The sequence below is a fragment of the Triticum dicoccoides genome, chromosome 1B, assembly GCF_002162155.2.
Source record: "Triticum dicoccoides isolate Atlit2015 ecotype Zavitan chromosome 1B, WEW_v2.0, whole genome shotgun sequence".
Classification (NCBI taxonomy): domain Eukaryota; kingdom Viridiplantae; phylum Streptophyta; class Magnoliopsida; order Poales; family Poaceae; genus Triticum; species Triticum dicoccoides.
In genome coordinates this window covers 42554757-42570305 of record NC_041381.1, presented here as the reverse complement: position 1 = coordinate 42570305, position 15549 = coordinate 42554757, and the positions used below count along the sequence as shown (strand labels likewise).

Below are 15549 nucleotides of genomic sequence, written 5' to 3'. Positions count from 1 at the left end.
GGGGGTGAACCATAGGGAGAAACCCTACCAGATTCAGATTTAGGGGAGAAGAAGGAAGGCGGCGGAGATGGAGGAAACCTACCGGAGACGGGAGAGAAGGCGGAAGACGTCGAGAGATGAGCACCCACCCACACCGCTTCTCCTAGCTCCGCGCGCCTGCTCTGTTTTTTGTTTTGGGGAAGGGACGGAGAGGTAAAGGGAGCGGGGTTGGGCAATTTCACCCGAAAACGGAGCGGAGAGGCGAGGAATTCGCGCGGGGACTCGCTAGTCTTGGTGGGCTGTGTCCAATATCCGGCTATAATTCCGCGACCGAACACTAAAGACATCCAAACGCTGGCATTCGGTAGTTACAAATGCCCAATGTCAATACTACCTCCCAATGCGTACATCCAAACATAGCGTAAAGGAGATAGATTTTTTTGGATTATGGTTGAAGAAGAAAACTGAACAAACCACTTCAGTTCATGAGAATGAAAGGTCAACGTAACCAGTCTCTTCTCCAATGAAATATCATGTGCCTTTGTGATTTAATAATACGTGGATGTTTGGTGTTGGATTATCGATTCTAATCCCTCCGTTCACAAATATATGATGTTTTGGATATTCAGATATGAACTCCATATGTATTGAAATGAATGAACAAACACATTAAAACATGTCTGTATACATTTGACTAAAACGAAGTTAGAACATCTTATATTTATGAACAGAGGAAATACTCCCTCGTCCAAAATTACTTATCACGGAAATTTTCGATCCATTTCCATGACGAGTAATTCGGGACGGAGGGAGTATTTATTTTGACTCGTAGGTGTGGATGGGTTGGATAGATTTGAGAATGTACACGAGATAGAATATTCTGGATGCAAAGATCTCCTGAACTTGTATGCAATGAGCTCTTTTGATTTGCTAAAAGTGATGATTACAGTGCATTTTGATGGAGCCTTTTCACTTATTCGGTTGTAGCAAAGCATAAAGACAGAGAAGAAGCTAAATCATTCATCTTGCAGAGAGATGATTCAGGCAAATTAAACCACCCTTAGTTTCATAAAGTAAAGCTTTGCCAGCTTATTGAAGTTCTTTCAGAGTGAAAATTATACAAGGCGACATGCCCCGCCCGAGAGAATGTTGAAGCTCTTTGAAGAAACATAAACAAGGCGTCCAATTGCCGACTGCTCATTGTAATCAATTAATACAGATTACAGTAATATTCCTACATATTACAGTTGCCATGTAAGAATCATACTCCCACCATATCAAAATATAAGAGGTTTTTTGACATTGTCATGGTGTCAAAAACGTTTTTAAGTTACATAGGTAGTACATCAGAAGGACTTATAGACCACCGAAAGATAATAATAATAATAATAATAATAATAATAATAATAATAATAATAATAATAATAATCCCTCCAACAATTTGACAGCGCCTGGCTTGTTGGCTACCTATGCCACGGTTCAGTACAGCCTGCACAAATGATTCCTTTCTTTGCTACCACTCTAAATTAAAGTAACAAAGCACTTTATCACTGAAAGAAAAGTAGCAAAGAAACACACAAGATTAAATAAAGCTAGCTAAGGCTGAAAACGAGTTTAGAAGTCATATTTAGACTTGGCAGAACTAACATGAGTAGATGAAATACAAAGAGTTGGCCTCCAGAAGATGAAGTTTCAGAGCAGCTGAAAGAAAGAATGAAGGTGACTTGCACAACCATTAAAAGGACATGGTGGTTTTTCTTTGAGTAGTAGCATAAAGGAGAGACGGTGGTTAATCAGGTGCTAATTACTCTCTGTCCTTCGAGGACCGCCTTTTCCTTTTCTCTTCTTCTTGGGTGCATTGGATGATGTCCAGGCAGCCTATGGGCCTGCCACAAAGACTCGACGACCGACCGAGCAAAGCAGAGATGCTTCCTCACTTGAAAAAGAAAAGCAACCCACAAGCAGACGTGTCGGTGTTAAAAGGAAGACCGGATCAAGATCACGGAGAGAAATCCCACCCAGACACAGTCCTCAGTTCCTCTTCCTCCCTAAGCTCGGAGCATCATGAGCGACTCTAGCTCCCACGGCGATGGCGGCGGCGACACGAGGAGCGAGCCTCAGTTTGAGGTACTCAACACCGGGCTTCATCGTAACAACGGGTTAGTCGACACTGACCTTCACTTGAAAGAATATAAGTATATATACTACTGCGCTTCCCACACGGTCGACTCCACAGCTCCGATTTTGTACAAGCTACCACCGTCCTGGCCACTTGCGCTGCCCTCTAACCCTGGTCCACTCGGCCATCTTCCGCGGCTCATGGCCGACGATGCTGCCGGGCCGCCTTGATGCCCTGTCCTTCCTGAACCGCCATCACCGTCCATGTGTTGTCGTCCCGACCATCCCTCCATGCCTCTGGAGGGCAGTGCATCATTTCCGGTGTTGCCGTGCCCTTGTACTAGCCCCTAAGAGCGGACAGGGATCGTCTGACGTACTGCAGTGTGCAGTTCGGTCACTGACATGTGGGCCCGTCAGCCGGATGGCCCACATATCAGTGACCCAACTGTATCCTGCCGCACGTCGGGGGAGTTGAGTCCCTAAGAGCATCTCCAGCCATTCGATCCCCCAGGGGCGCGTAAAATCACCGCCTGAGGATGAGCCGGCGCAAGAGATCGGCCTGGGGGCGAGTGGATTTCCAGTCGCCGACCCCAGGGCCGCCCCCGGACACCGTCTAAGTTAAAAAAAACATTCAGCAGAGTTCGGCTAAACTCGGCTAAAATTCGGCAAACTTGGCATAATATATTAGACATGTTTGACAATTTACATAACAAATTTATCTAAAAGAAAGGCCAAAACTAAGGGGCGAAGAAGTCGTTGAACGCGGCGTAGTCACCGCCATCCTCGTGGTCGTCGTCATCGTAGGCCTTCTCCTCCTTGACGCGGCCGCCCCTGCTGGACCCCTGCCCGGCGTCGCCATGGCAGACCGGTGGCGGTGGTGGCGCGTCGTCGTCGTCGTCGGCCTTCTCCTCCTTGACGCGGCCGCCCCTACTGGACCCCTGCCCGGCGTCGCCATGGCGGACCGGTGGCGGTGGTGGCGCGTCGTCGTCGTCGCCGTCGTCGAGGACGACGACGCCTCCTTCGTCGCGGCCCCGACGGCACTGTTCGTAGCGCTGCAGGGCGGCGCGCTGGCGCTCCATCTCCATCTTGAGATAGTCGTCGCGTGCCCATTTCAGGGCTGCCTCCTCGTCGAGCTCCACGTCGCCGTGCTCCGTCTTCACGGCAGGGAGCCCCGGCTCCATTTTCATGGCCGCAAGCCCCGACTCTGTCTTTGGTTTGACGAAGCGCAGAGGAGCCGATGAGGAGGCGCACCGGCCGCCCTCGTTTATGACGATGCTGGCGCTGCAAGTGCGCCGACGGAGCGGCGTCTCTGCTGCGGGCTCGGCCTTGACGCCGAGCAACGCCGGCAAGCCGGAGGAGTGGGAAGAAGAATGGGAGGAGGAGTGCGAGGAGGAAGTCGAGGAGGAATCGAACCTCCTGGGCATCCATTGCATGCCACGCCGGTTCGCCGTGGCAGGGTATGCCAGCGGCGGTTCGTTGCCGCCCTCGAGGTACGACAGCATGCCGTCGAGCGTGCGGCCGAGGGCGTCCCACCACACGCGGCGCCCCTTGCTGTTCTTGACGCCGCCCACCACCGGCGCCCCGTTGGTGGACGCCAGCCTCTGCTCCTAGCGGCGCTGGAAGTACGCCGCCCATGCCGCGTGGTTGTCGGTGGCATACTAGAGGAGGGCGAGTTGCTCCTCTGTGAAGGAGTCTCGCATGCGGTCGATCTCGGCGGGGAAGTAGGCGGGGCGCGCCTCGACGTCGGGCACCGGGGGAATGGGCACACCCCCGTTGCTGAGTCTCCACCCCGTCGGTCCGGCGCGCATGTCCGGTGGCGCCGGGATGTTCGCCTCGAACAGGAGCCACTCCTCCCACTCGTGAAGCGAGCGGCGGCCGAAGCCGTTGGCCGCCGCCACGTCGCCGGGGAAATGCGCGACCATCGGGCTTGGGAGTGAGGGAGAGGGTGGGAAGAAGTGTCGGCGGCTGCGCACGGGAGAGGAAGAACTCGGCGGTGGTCGATGGGCTAGGGCTGGTGTGGCCAGAGGCGAGGGAGGCCACGGGCTTATATAGCCGCGTCCGTGTGTACACGTGGCGGGAGGGGAGGCGTCGCTGCGCCGCCCCGTGACGCGCCGCCTGCGATGAGGAATCAATGGCAAGGCTGACCGGCGGCGGCAGCGCATCAGCCTTGGCATTGATTCCTGTGGGAACCGAGGCGATGAGGGCGACGAAGCGGCCGTCTCGCTGACTCGGCGGGCCCACGACTCTTTCGCGCCAAAACCACTCGCCCCGGCGCCCCCCAGCGCGCCGGGTTCGGCCTGGGTCCACTGGCGCTGATTTCGGCCCAAGCCGGCGAAAAACGGGTTCCTGGGGGCGCGACTGGGCCGTTATCTTGGCGCGGCGCAAAAAAATTGCCTGGGAAGCCGTGTTGGGGGCGCGGCTGGAGATGCTCTCCAGCCGTTCGGCCCCCAGGCGCCTAAAATATCGCCACCTAGGGACGCGCCGGCAATATTTTAGGCTTGGGGGTAGTCGAATTCCCAACCTCCGCCCCAAGCCCAACTCAGGCGTCGTTCTTTTGAAAAATAAACTCGGCCAAAATCGTCCAAACACGACAAAATTCGGTCAAATTCGACACATATGAGGCGATTTCAGTGATTTTTTCTACATAAAAGATTTAAAACATAATTCAAAACTAAAGACATAAATAAAAATGACTGCGCCGCCTTCTGCCGCCCCTCCTACAGGACGAAGAACGCGCCGAAGGCGCTGTAGTCGTCGCCGCCGTCGTTGGCCTCCTTCTTCACGCCGTCGTCGTTGCTGCACCCCTCGCCTGCATCGCCTTGGCGTCCGGGTTTGGTTGGCGGCGGTGGTGCGTCGTCGTCACTGTCCTCGAGGACGGTGAAGCCGCCCTCGTCGCGGCCACGGCGCCGGGCTGCGATCTCCTCGAGGGTGCGACGCTGGCGTTTCATCTCCAGTTTGACGTAGTCCTCGCACGCCCACTTGAGTGCGGCCTCGTCGGCGGCGGCGGCCATGTCGTCGTGCTCGCTCTTCACAGCGACCAGCCCCGACTCCGTATTTGGCTTGACGAGGCGGGAGGAAGAGGAGCCATGGCCGCCCTCATTGATGACGAGAGCGCGGCCGCGGGTGCATCTCCCTAGCACTAGTGCAGAAAACGCTAGTACTGGCATTCTAAAACCACATTTATAGCATGAGGGGTCGACGCCACTAACATGGCGTCACAATTAAAAAATATTATGCACACTCTCGTTATTATTATTATTATTTTTGTCAAAGAGCACATTTTTCCTGGATAGCTTATAGCCAGAGAAGCATTTTTATTTCCCAAAAACCACATCATTCCTGGATGGCCAAAGAGCTTAGCATAAGGCCATTGTCATCAGCAAGATATGAGAAGATTTTTTTTAATGATACCCTACAATTATTTGACATAAATATTATGCACACTCTATAAATATTATGCACTCTCTCAGGATGCATATAAATTTGAGGCCACCTACACTGCGTTATAATACTGGTAGGCTTCTCGTGCCACATCAAAGGAAAACAAAAGGTTGACTCTTACGGAAATGTGTATTAATAAACACAGAAAACTGCTCAAAACCGCATAGCTCCAGTTTATTTTCATTTTTCAGATCATGGATCATAAAGAGTAGTATCATCAACATATTGTAGAAAGAACGTGCAACCATCAACTAGGTGAGGTATCACGATCACCCCGCTCATTTGACAACCCACTTGAACATGTTCGACGAGCATAGCTAAGCTAGCATGTTAGGCACACATTGTTTCACAATATAGGGGAAATTGGGTCCCATTGACGCAGGCCCTCCTTTGTCTATAAGTAGTTACCAACATTGCCATCGACAATCATGTTAGCAACGTTAGCGTTATTTTAATCATAATGCTACATTATTTCATTGTTAATTTTTTGCAGGTTTTTTATGTTAATTTTGCAGAGACGTGATTAAGTTTTCACTGCCAGCACAAGAACACCCTGAACTTAATGGTGCCCTCTCCAGCAACCTCCGAACGCATACAAGAGATCCAGGTACATAACCTTCTCCATCCCATTTTACCCAAATATAAGTGGATATTTTACTAGCTTTGTCAGAGGGCTAATATAGTTCAAGAGTTCTAATTAATCTCAAATCCACTATGCATGATGTCCTTTTTCCTGCCATGGGGATAACTATACTACTACAAGTTGGCACGTTGATTGAGATCGATCAAATTGGTGGGGAATCATCCATTTGCTCAACTTTGAGGGTTAAAAATTCCATGTTAATCAGGATAAAAAGTATGTAAAAACTAAATCACTTACTCCCTCCATACTAAAATAAGCGACTGTACAAAGCTGGGTCACTTATTTTAGGACTAAGGGAATACTTTTTAGGGGAAACGTAGATTTCTTTTGTACTTATTATACCTGAAAATGGTTAAAAAAATGTAGGGTGAATTTTAGTCCGCGCCTTCTTGTCGAATACCCCTCCTCCTTGTCCCAGCCATCGGAGCACCAAGTAGGACATGAGACCTGAGTCGAGGGAAGACAAAATGATAAGTTGTAATAATGAAAAAAATATATACCACAAATCCTTTGTATGTAGTCTTATGTTGAGGCGTGAACACACACACGCAATAACAGAAAAATAAAAAAGTCATGCCACTAATACCTCCTTCATTGTGCATGCCGCTGTTGCACTATCCGTGGCGTGCTGATGGAGTAGGCGGTGGGACCCAACGGAGTGTGAGACGGCTGTTTTTTTAGAGAAAAGGCACAGCCCGAGCTCGAGAAGGGTTCGAGCATAGCCCGGCTTTGAATTAACAAAGCCATCAACCGGCCAGGATTACAACGACAACAGACCATACAACAAGGAAAGAAAAGACGGCAGGGATGCAACCCTGAAACGGCCAATACAAGGAGTGCAAGGAAAGCACAAACGCAACGAACATAAAGAAGGCTACAACTTGAAGATCTAAGTTCTTGAGGAGAGTCACGCCACCGAAAGGGAACAACTTGCACCCAAAGCCAACAAGATTGAAAGCCACCACCATGGGGCCAAGTCTTCACGCACAGGCTTGAGGGATGCGGCGCCGACGACAAGGAGGAACTGCTTCCCGAGAGCAAGTTCGACATATATGTCAGGCCGGCGGAGGCAATGGGCGCGACCACCCGAGCAAGCAACATCAAACACAAGCAGCCACCCACAATTGAAGCAAGTCGTTGACGCAAGGCAAGGACCAGAGGCGTCCCACGAAGACACGCCATTGATTGAGCAACACGGCCACCAGGAAGAACCAGATCTCACCACGACCACCATCTCAGAACCACCGTCACGACCTAGTCGCCGAAGAGAGGACCACTATCCCCTCTTGCCCAGGCCGTGGGCGTCGATCTGCCGGACAGAAAGGACCACACGGGGGAGAGCACGGCGGCCATAGGAGGGAACCGGTCATCCATGGTGAAGAGTCACCACCGGAAGGAGAAAACGCCGCCGCCGGGAGCACCCAAAGCATGCAGCAGCCTACCCGCCTCCCCACAGACCCAAAGCGGCGCCTTCAAGAAGGTAACGACGCCGCCATGGCGCCGCCGCCGCCGCCCAAACCAAAGTTGTGGGCTTTCACCCGGGTGCAGGGGAAGGGGGAGGAGGGGGAGGTGAACCTCAACGCCGCCTTCAGGAAGGAGAGCAGCGCCCAAGGCGCCGCCGACGAGGTGGCCTCCGCCACCGCCGGAGGCCAAGGGGTTACCCCGATCCAGAGCACCCCACGCCACATCCACGCAGCCAACGACCAGATCGGGTCGAAACTGACGAGGAGGAGGCTGCTGCAAACATCAGGACACCGTCTTCAGATCTGGCGCAGAGCGGCGCGGGGGCCCCGACGCACGACGCCCAAATCCACCACCGCCTCACCACCCATGCAGCCGAGGGAAGGCGGCCCCAACTCCAGCGGCCGCCGCCCGCCGCCGGGACGACGCCGCGCACCCCACCAGGCCGTTGCCTGGAACCTAGGTCCGATTCCAGTGGGAAGCGCGACCGAAGACCTTGCCGCCACCCTCATCGACGTCCACACGGGGTTGCCAGTGGCTGCCTCCGGCAGCGGCAAGGGGAGAGGCGAGGAAACGGGGGTAGCGGCGACCGGGATCTGGGTCGCCCCCGAGTCACCCCCGGGGGACGACGCGAGGGAGGGTGTACACGTCTGTTGTGAGACGGCTGTTGAAGGCGATGTGAGGTGCTGGTCACTGGTGGCGGTGAAGAGAGTGGAGAGAATGCTGATAGGTGGGACTGGCTGAAATGTTAACTTTAGTTAATTAGCTGGACACAGCTAGTGAGCAAACGTTGGCTGCCTAGTCTTTTTGGGCACACACTCAAAAACATTAAAATACATCTAGAGACATCCATTTTCCTGACAAGTATTTCTGATCAGAGGGAGTGGTGTTTCCTGCCCCACTTTTGTTTGCATTTTTCACAGTCAAACTACCAATAACCTCTATGTTCGGGATCGAGTTTGGGCACCCTGAGGTTTGAAATTCCTTTCCTTTACTTAGATAAGGCCTAAACATATACTATCTCCATCCTGGTTTATTGGTCCCCATTGTATTCCATGCTAAATTTTAACTATAAATTTAACTAACAAAATGTCCACGCATGTCATAAAAATTATATCATTGCAAACTATGTTCAAATACGAATCCAATGATATAATTTTTGTTGACATGCATTAACATTTTGTTAGTCATTTTTTGGGTCAAAATTTAACACAGAATACAATGGGGACCAATAAACCAGGACGGAGGTAGTACTACTAAAGAACACAAATATAATTTATCAACTCATTTTTGCCAATTTAGTTTGTCATCATATCTTTTTAGTTTGTTATATTCAAACTCCATGTTAGTTAATGATGAGAGAAGGGAAGAAAGATCTTTTGCCTCAATTTTAGAAAGAACGGAGAGAAACTTACAATTATAATGTTTATTGATTCTTCTCAGGAAATGGCGACGTCCATGTAGGTCCGGGCTATTTGATGAAAATGTTGGAGCAGTTGTGCAGCGCAGCTCCTGCAGAACACGGTGACTCGAAGCACCAGCAACCCATCATGTACGTTGTTCCCGAGGAACTTAAAAACATGGATCATAACCCCGGCGGAGAATATGAACCGGTTGCTGTTCGTCTGGGCGGGCCCAAGATTTATCGTCGGTGGGCAATTCAGGACAGGGAAAGCTTGCTGAAGATGGAAGGATACAAATGGAGCTGTGTGCGGCAGCTCATCACCCGACACAAGAGCCTCTTGGAACCTGCCAGGACTCTGGTGCTACTGGACGGATGTTTAACGAGCATGAAACGCCGCATGCCTCGAATTCGGGCTTCCTACTCTCAACCCAACCTCCAAGAAAATAAGGTGGCAGAGATGATGCTGCTCGACGGCTCCTTCATCCTACATCGCTTGCTCAAATACGCGCGCCTCGCGAAAATGGAAGAGGCTGGTTTAGGGTTCGACGAGGAGGAAGACGATGAGGACTGGACTCAGGTCTACGGCAGGTGCTTTGTGTGGCAGTTCGTGACACACGACTTGCTGCTGCTGGAGAACCAGATACCGTTCTTCGTGGTCCGGGAGCTCTTTCAGCAGCTGAGGAACGAGGACGAGCCCGAAGAGCTCCTCGTGACCGGCAGCCTCAGACTTTTCCGGCCTCTTCGTCCCCAAAGGCTGCACCGCTCACCCATTGCTTGCGATGACGTGCACCACCTGCTGCACCTCTTCTACCTCTCCGTCACCTTACCGGCGACGAGTGAGCGCCAGCAACATTCTCGCCGCCGCCGAAGCGACGAGCTGCTCTCGGAGCTCCCACAGTGGATCCCGTGCGCCAAGGAGCTTGAGGAGGCAGGGGTCCGGTTCCGGAAGAGAAAGAACGCTACGAGCTTCATGGACGTGAGGTTCGCCCAGGGCGTCCTGGAGATCCCGCAGCTGGAGCTCAACGACTCGAGCGAGTCGCTGTTCCGGAACCTGATCGCGTTCGAGCAGACCTATCCGGACACCCCGCGGGACGTCTCCACCTACGCCGTCTTCATGGACTGCCTCATCACCTCGGCGGAGGACATGAGGATCCTGGACCTGCACGGCGTCCTCGTCAGCCATCTCAACAGCAGAAGGGTCGCCTGGCGATTCTTCAGCGATGTCGTCGGGCAGGTGCACTGGTCCGCCGACAACTACCTGCTCGGCCTGATGGATGCTGTGAATAGGTACAGGAACCTCAGGCGGCACAAGTGGCGTGCGGCGCTTGCACGCAACTACTTCAGCAATCCCTGGGTGACCATGTCGGTGCTTGCGGCCCTGCTCCTGTTAGCCTTTTCCGTGCTGCAGACATTCTTCGCTGTCTACGCCTACTTCAAGCCTCCCAAGTAAGGGTGTGGCCACTCACCCTGTTGGATGCATGGCGCTCTTCAGCTTGAGTCTAGATGTGTGGTTGCCCAGTTGGTGGTGAGGTCGTGGGAACCCGCGGAGGTGGTGCTCTGCTCCCTAATGCCCGGGCTGCCAATCGACATTGTCCAGTCAGCAGTACTCTGCCTTCCAACGATACGGTGCCCTTCGAGCCAGGGCGAGAGGATAGTGGTCCTCTTCAGAGGTAGAAGCGATTGGTTTGTCGGTCTTGGTATATTCTCCAGGAGTAGGCAAGGAGGTGTTGGCTGCCGATGTTGGTGTCTTGCTGCCCCTCACTCTGCTGCTGGTGTGGCTACTGCTCTTGGTGTATTGGCCTTGGTGATTTTGGCTAGGCTCCTATTACTATCTTGTGTTTGCCTGGTTCACTACTAGGTTATAAGCTGCTACAGCTCTCTGTATCTCTATATTTTTGTTGTTTCTTGTTTCTTTACTTTGTATCTGCTGTGTTGTAATCATGGTCGGTTGATGTTTGTTAATTCAAACCCGGGTTAGGTTTGAGCTTTTTTAGAGGCTCGGCCGACCGACTAAGTTTTATTACCAGAACCGATATGTACCAGTGAAGAATCCATCATTCGTTAAATTCATCAAGATTGGTGCAGCTGGTTAGGTATAAACAAAGGAATCCTTTCCAACAACAATACTCGAGAATACATCCTGCATGTCAGCTTTTTGCCAGAGAAGAGAGAGAGGGAGTGACTGCACATGCATGCATTGTTTCTCCCCACATAATGACATGCATTTTATTTCATCTTCATTTTTTAAATGATTGACATGATTTAAGCCAAATGTCCATTTTTGAAACTTTTTATATATTTGAATTCATGGTGACAAGATCTTCGGATGAAGATCAATTTTGGATATATTCGGACTACCTTTTTATTTCATATATTTCAATAATCTTTGAAATCACTTTCACAAAACATAAGATTGTTACGTTATTTCATAAAAGTGTTTTTGAAGTTTTGCTAATTCACTCATTTGAAAAAAACATATTTCACTCACTTTCAAAAGATGGATTTAGGCCTATTCAAAATGATGGATTCCAATCATTCCAAAATTTATTTCACACATTTCAAAAAACCAATTTCACTGATTCCATCAAACAAATGATTTCACTCATTTGATACAATGGATTTCAGTTGTTTCTATTGAAAGAAAAACATGTTACAATAATTTTCAAAAGCTAATTTAACTCATTACAAATAAAAAAATAATCTTGTTTCAAGAAGCTGGTATATGTCAAATAAAAATAAACTTAAATCATTTCATAAAACAAACTTCACTCATTTGATTTCACTCGTTTCGAATAACTCATTTCAAGTATTTCAAAAAACCCGATATCGCTCAATTCAAAAAACAAATCTGCTCGCTTCATAAAACAGCTTTTGCTCGTTTCAAAAATTAGGTTTCACTCATTTAAAAAATGATTCCGCTCATTCAAACAATGATTTCAAGAAACTAATTTCAGAAAACATATTACACTCACTCAAATGAAAATGCTGGTATATAATATTTCAAGAAACTAAATTTCGAAAACATATTGCACTCACTCAAATGGAATACCATATTTCACTTGTTTCAAAAAAGTGATTTCACTTGATACAAAAGATAGATTCCACTCATTTCACTAGTTTCAGAAAACACGTTACACTCAAAAAATACACACTGAAATAAGGAGTTTCACAAAAATAATCATTTCACTCATTTTAGAAAACTGATACAATGTATTTGAATTATTCAATTTCACACAAACTGGTTTCAACAACTTAAGAAAACTATATCCAGAAAAGTGGTTTCAATTATTTTGAAAATTGAAATTTGAAATGAGTGAAATTAATATTTTGATATGATTGAAATAGTAAAAATTAAACTAGTTTAAATATATTCAAGATTGGTCTTATTCTAAAGATTTTATGTTCAGGAATTTGAATATATGAAAAAATTAAATCATAGAGCATTACTGTAAAAAATATTGGCCATCCAAATATGTAAACAGAAATAAAATGCATGGATTTGTTTGGAAGAGGGAGAGGGGAGAGACATTGCATGCATACGTACATGCCACTGCAAAAAGTACTGGCATAGACACTATTCATCTGACTTGATTTGACTATATACAAAACATTAGGTGCCACAAATACACTCTTATACATTGGATGTGGGCTACCACAGCACGAATCACGAGCAAAATGACCGGTCGATGCTTCACCGGTAGCTACCTGAACCGGTAAAAGAGATTTTGCGCTCGGCCGACACATTCTCCCTAAAAAGAAGTAAGTATGTGGCCGTGGCAGAGGTAAGCTAGCCAGTAAAATAGATGTTAATTTGCTTCTGCTCTTATATAGTTTAATCATGTAGGTTCCTGCGTCAATGACAATTTGCTTCGCATGTATTATGTATGCACCCCTATTGTATTGGCGGATCCGGGAATTGACCTTAGCCGGCGGCGCGAACATTTAAGGTCTATTTTTTTGTTTACAAATACAAGTCTAGTCTAATCCACTTCAAAAAAGAAAAGTCTAGTCAACCAAAACTCATGGAACCCCAATTACCAAAAACATAGAAAAAACATGAAAAGGCATAAAAAGGTCTTAGAAACTACTAATATAGAGTCTTGCCCTTTGAAAGTTCGAAACCGGAAAGAGAAGACCCGACCTGACCCCCGCGTCGCCCTCCTCCACGGGCAACACAGGCGAACCCTAGCCGCTGCCCTCTCACGCGTCGCCAGAGGGTCTGCCGGGGCGGATCTGGCGCACATCGCGAGCACCCCGAGCCCCTCCCATGGCGTCGTGTGACCCCCCTCTCGCGGCCGATGGCTGGTCCGGCGGCTGCCTCCGGGCCTCCTCGTGCCCTCGCGCGGCCATGTCCCTCCACTGATCAGATTTGGAGCTCTGTCCCTAGCCGGCCACAACGTCTTTACTAAACGAAATCTTTACTAAACCAGATGAAAATAAACCAGACAAAATAAAACAAAAAATAAACCAAATGGAATCTTTACTAAAGCAGACGAAAATAAACCAGACGAAATAAAACCATGGAACAAAAACTATAAGCTCATCAAGTAGAGATTTTGTCTTCAGAAATTGATTAAAGATTGATCATGATTTATTACTTTCCATATAAAAGTTACCAAATACTACCGAAAATTGATCTTATTGGTAGATAAAATCGGTTTAAATAGATTGTGGGTAACATCCGGTTTAAATGTGTTGGTGGCATAAAAAACGGTTGGGAGGATTAATCGGAGTGAGGCGAGACTATCTGCTTAGACATTAGGAGTAGAGATACCTTCTTGTCTGGTTTTTACTGGTTCTAAGAACCTTCTAGAAGGGAATGGTCCTTTCCAGGTTTTATCGCTGTTGTTTTTTCTACCATTTGCATGCTTTTTTCCTTTTTAAGAAAAACATGAATATTTCAAAAACTATTCCTAAATTTTCAAAAAATTGCATTCTTATAAAAAATTGTTCACAAATTCAAACAAATATTCAGTTTTTACAAAAACTATTTGTGTTTTAGAAAAAAACTCTTCATACAAAATTTAAAAACATGTTCTGAATTTGAGAGAAATAGGTTTTCTTAACAAAAATATTTAATTCTTTCCCTAGAAAAGCTATATGAAAAAAATAAAAAACAAGAGAAAAAAACAATAAAGCTAAGGTAATGTTCGCTACATGGGTCAGCCCAATAGGGATCTGCGTTGAGTGATTGTTAAGCGCTTGGATGTAATAAGTGTCATATAGGAACCGAAATCACGAGTTGAGGAGCACTTTTTGCAAAAGTCGCTTTCACCTTCTCAGGTTGCGACAAGTGCTGAATGAAAATAACACACCGGGAGCATTCCCTTTTCGAAAGCCATTTCCGAGAGGCACGTCCGTGCCTCTCGCGGAAGCAAATTCGTGCCTCACGCGAAAGTAAAACCGTGCCTCTCGTGAAAGGAAAAAAGAAAAGAAAACGCGTTTTTTCCTTTTTGAGAGGCACGTCCGTGCCTCTCGCTGAAACAAAACTATGCCTCTTACAGAAGCAAAATCGTGATTCTCACGAAAGAAAAAAAAGAAGAGAAAACACTTTTTTTCGTTTTCGAAAGGCATGGACATGCCTCTCGCGGAAGGAAAAAACGCGTGTTAACAGACAGACCAAATCCATTTGTTGAGATGTCATGTGTTTCTATGCGAATCCATTCTCGCGGGCATGTCAGGGAACTAGAGCATGAAATTTCCTATTTGCCGCACGTTGCGGCAAAGTGTCAACCGAACGCACAAGGGGATGCGACTAGTGAGCGATTTGGGCCAGCCCATCTTTAGGGCACCTACAGGTCCCGGTTTTGGGATCCTTCCAGAGCGTTCCTAGCTGGTTCTTTCTGATTTTGGGAACCATCTAGAAGGTTCCTGAACTGTTTGTTTCCTTTTTTTCTTTTTTTACCCTTTCTGTTTTTTTTCTTCTTCCCTTTTCTGCTAATTTTTTCTTTTTCTTTTCGTTACCTTTTGTTTTCTTTCAGTTTTCCTTTTCAAGTTAATTTCTCTTTTCAACAAATTTTCTTTCTTTGCTTTTCCAATTATTTTTATTTTCTTCTCTTTTTTTCAAACTTATTTCAAAATATTCAAGTTTTGTTTGTGTTTCCAAAAATGTTAACTTTTTAAAAAATGTCCTTAAAATTCAAAAATTGTTCTCACTACATGAAAAATTTCAAAACTTTCCAAATGAAGAAAATGTACCGGATTTCAATTTTTTCTTCATGTATTGAATAAAAATTCAGGCTTCCAAAATTTTTAAGGATTTTTCAAAAAATTTCTCCGTTTTATAATTTGTTCTGAGGGTTCAAAAAATGTTTGTGCTTTAAAAAATTATTCACAAAGTCCAAAGCGTTCATGTTTTCAAAAAATGTTCAATTTTCGAACAAAATATTCTCAAAATTTAAAAATTGTTCTCACTACACAAGTTTTTTCAAAACTTTCGACATTCAGAAATTATACCAGATTTCAATTATTTGTTCACGTATTAAAAAAATTCATGCTTCTA

The 15549-nt window shown here is 47.3% G+C and overlaps 1 protein-coding gene across 1 annotated transcript; it reads left to right on the top strand.

The window, feature by feature from the left end:
- Positions 1–2002: 2002 nt before the first annotated feature.
- On the top strand, positions 2003–11067 carry LOC119317992 (UPF0481 protein At3g47200-like). Its single transcript, XM_037592500.1, has 3 exons — positions 2003–2138; positions 6054–6145; positions 9086–11067. Exons 1-3 carry the CDS (start codon positions 2044–2046, stop codon positions 10495–10497), a joined length of 1599 nt encoding a protein of 532 aa, XP_037448397.1. The 5' UTR covers positions 2003–2043; the 3' UTR covers positions 10498–11067.
- Positions 11068–15549: the final 4482 nt, after the last annotated feature.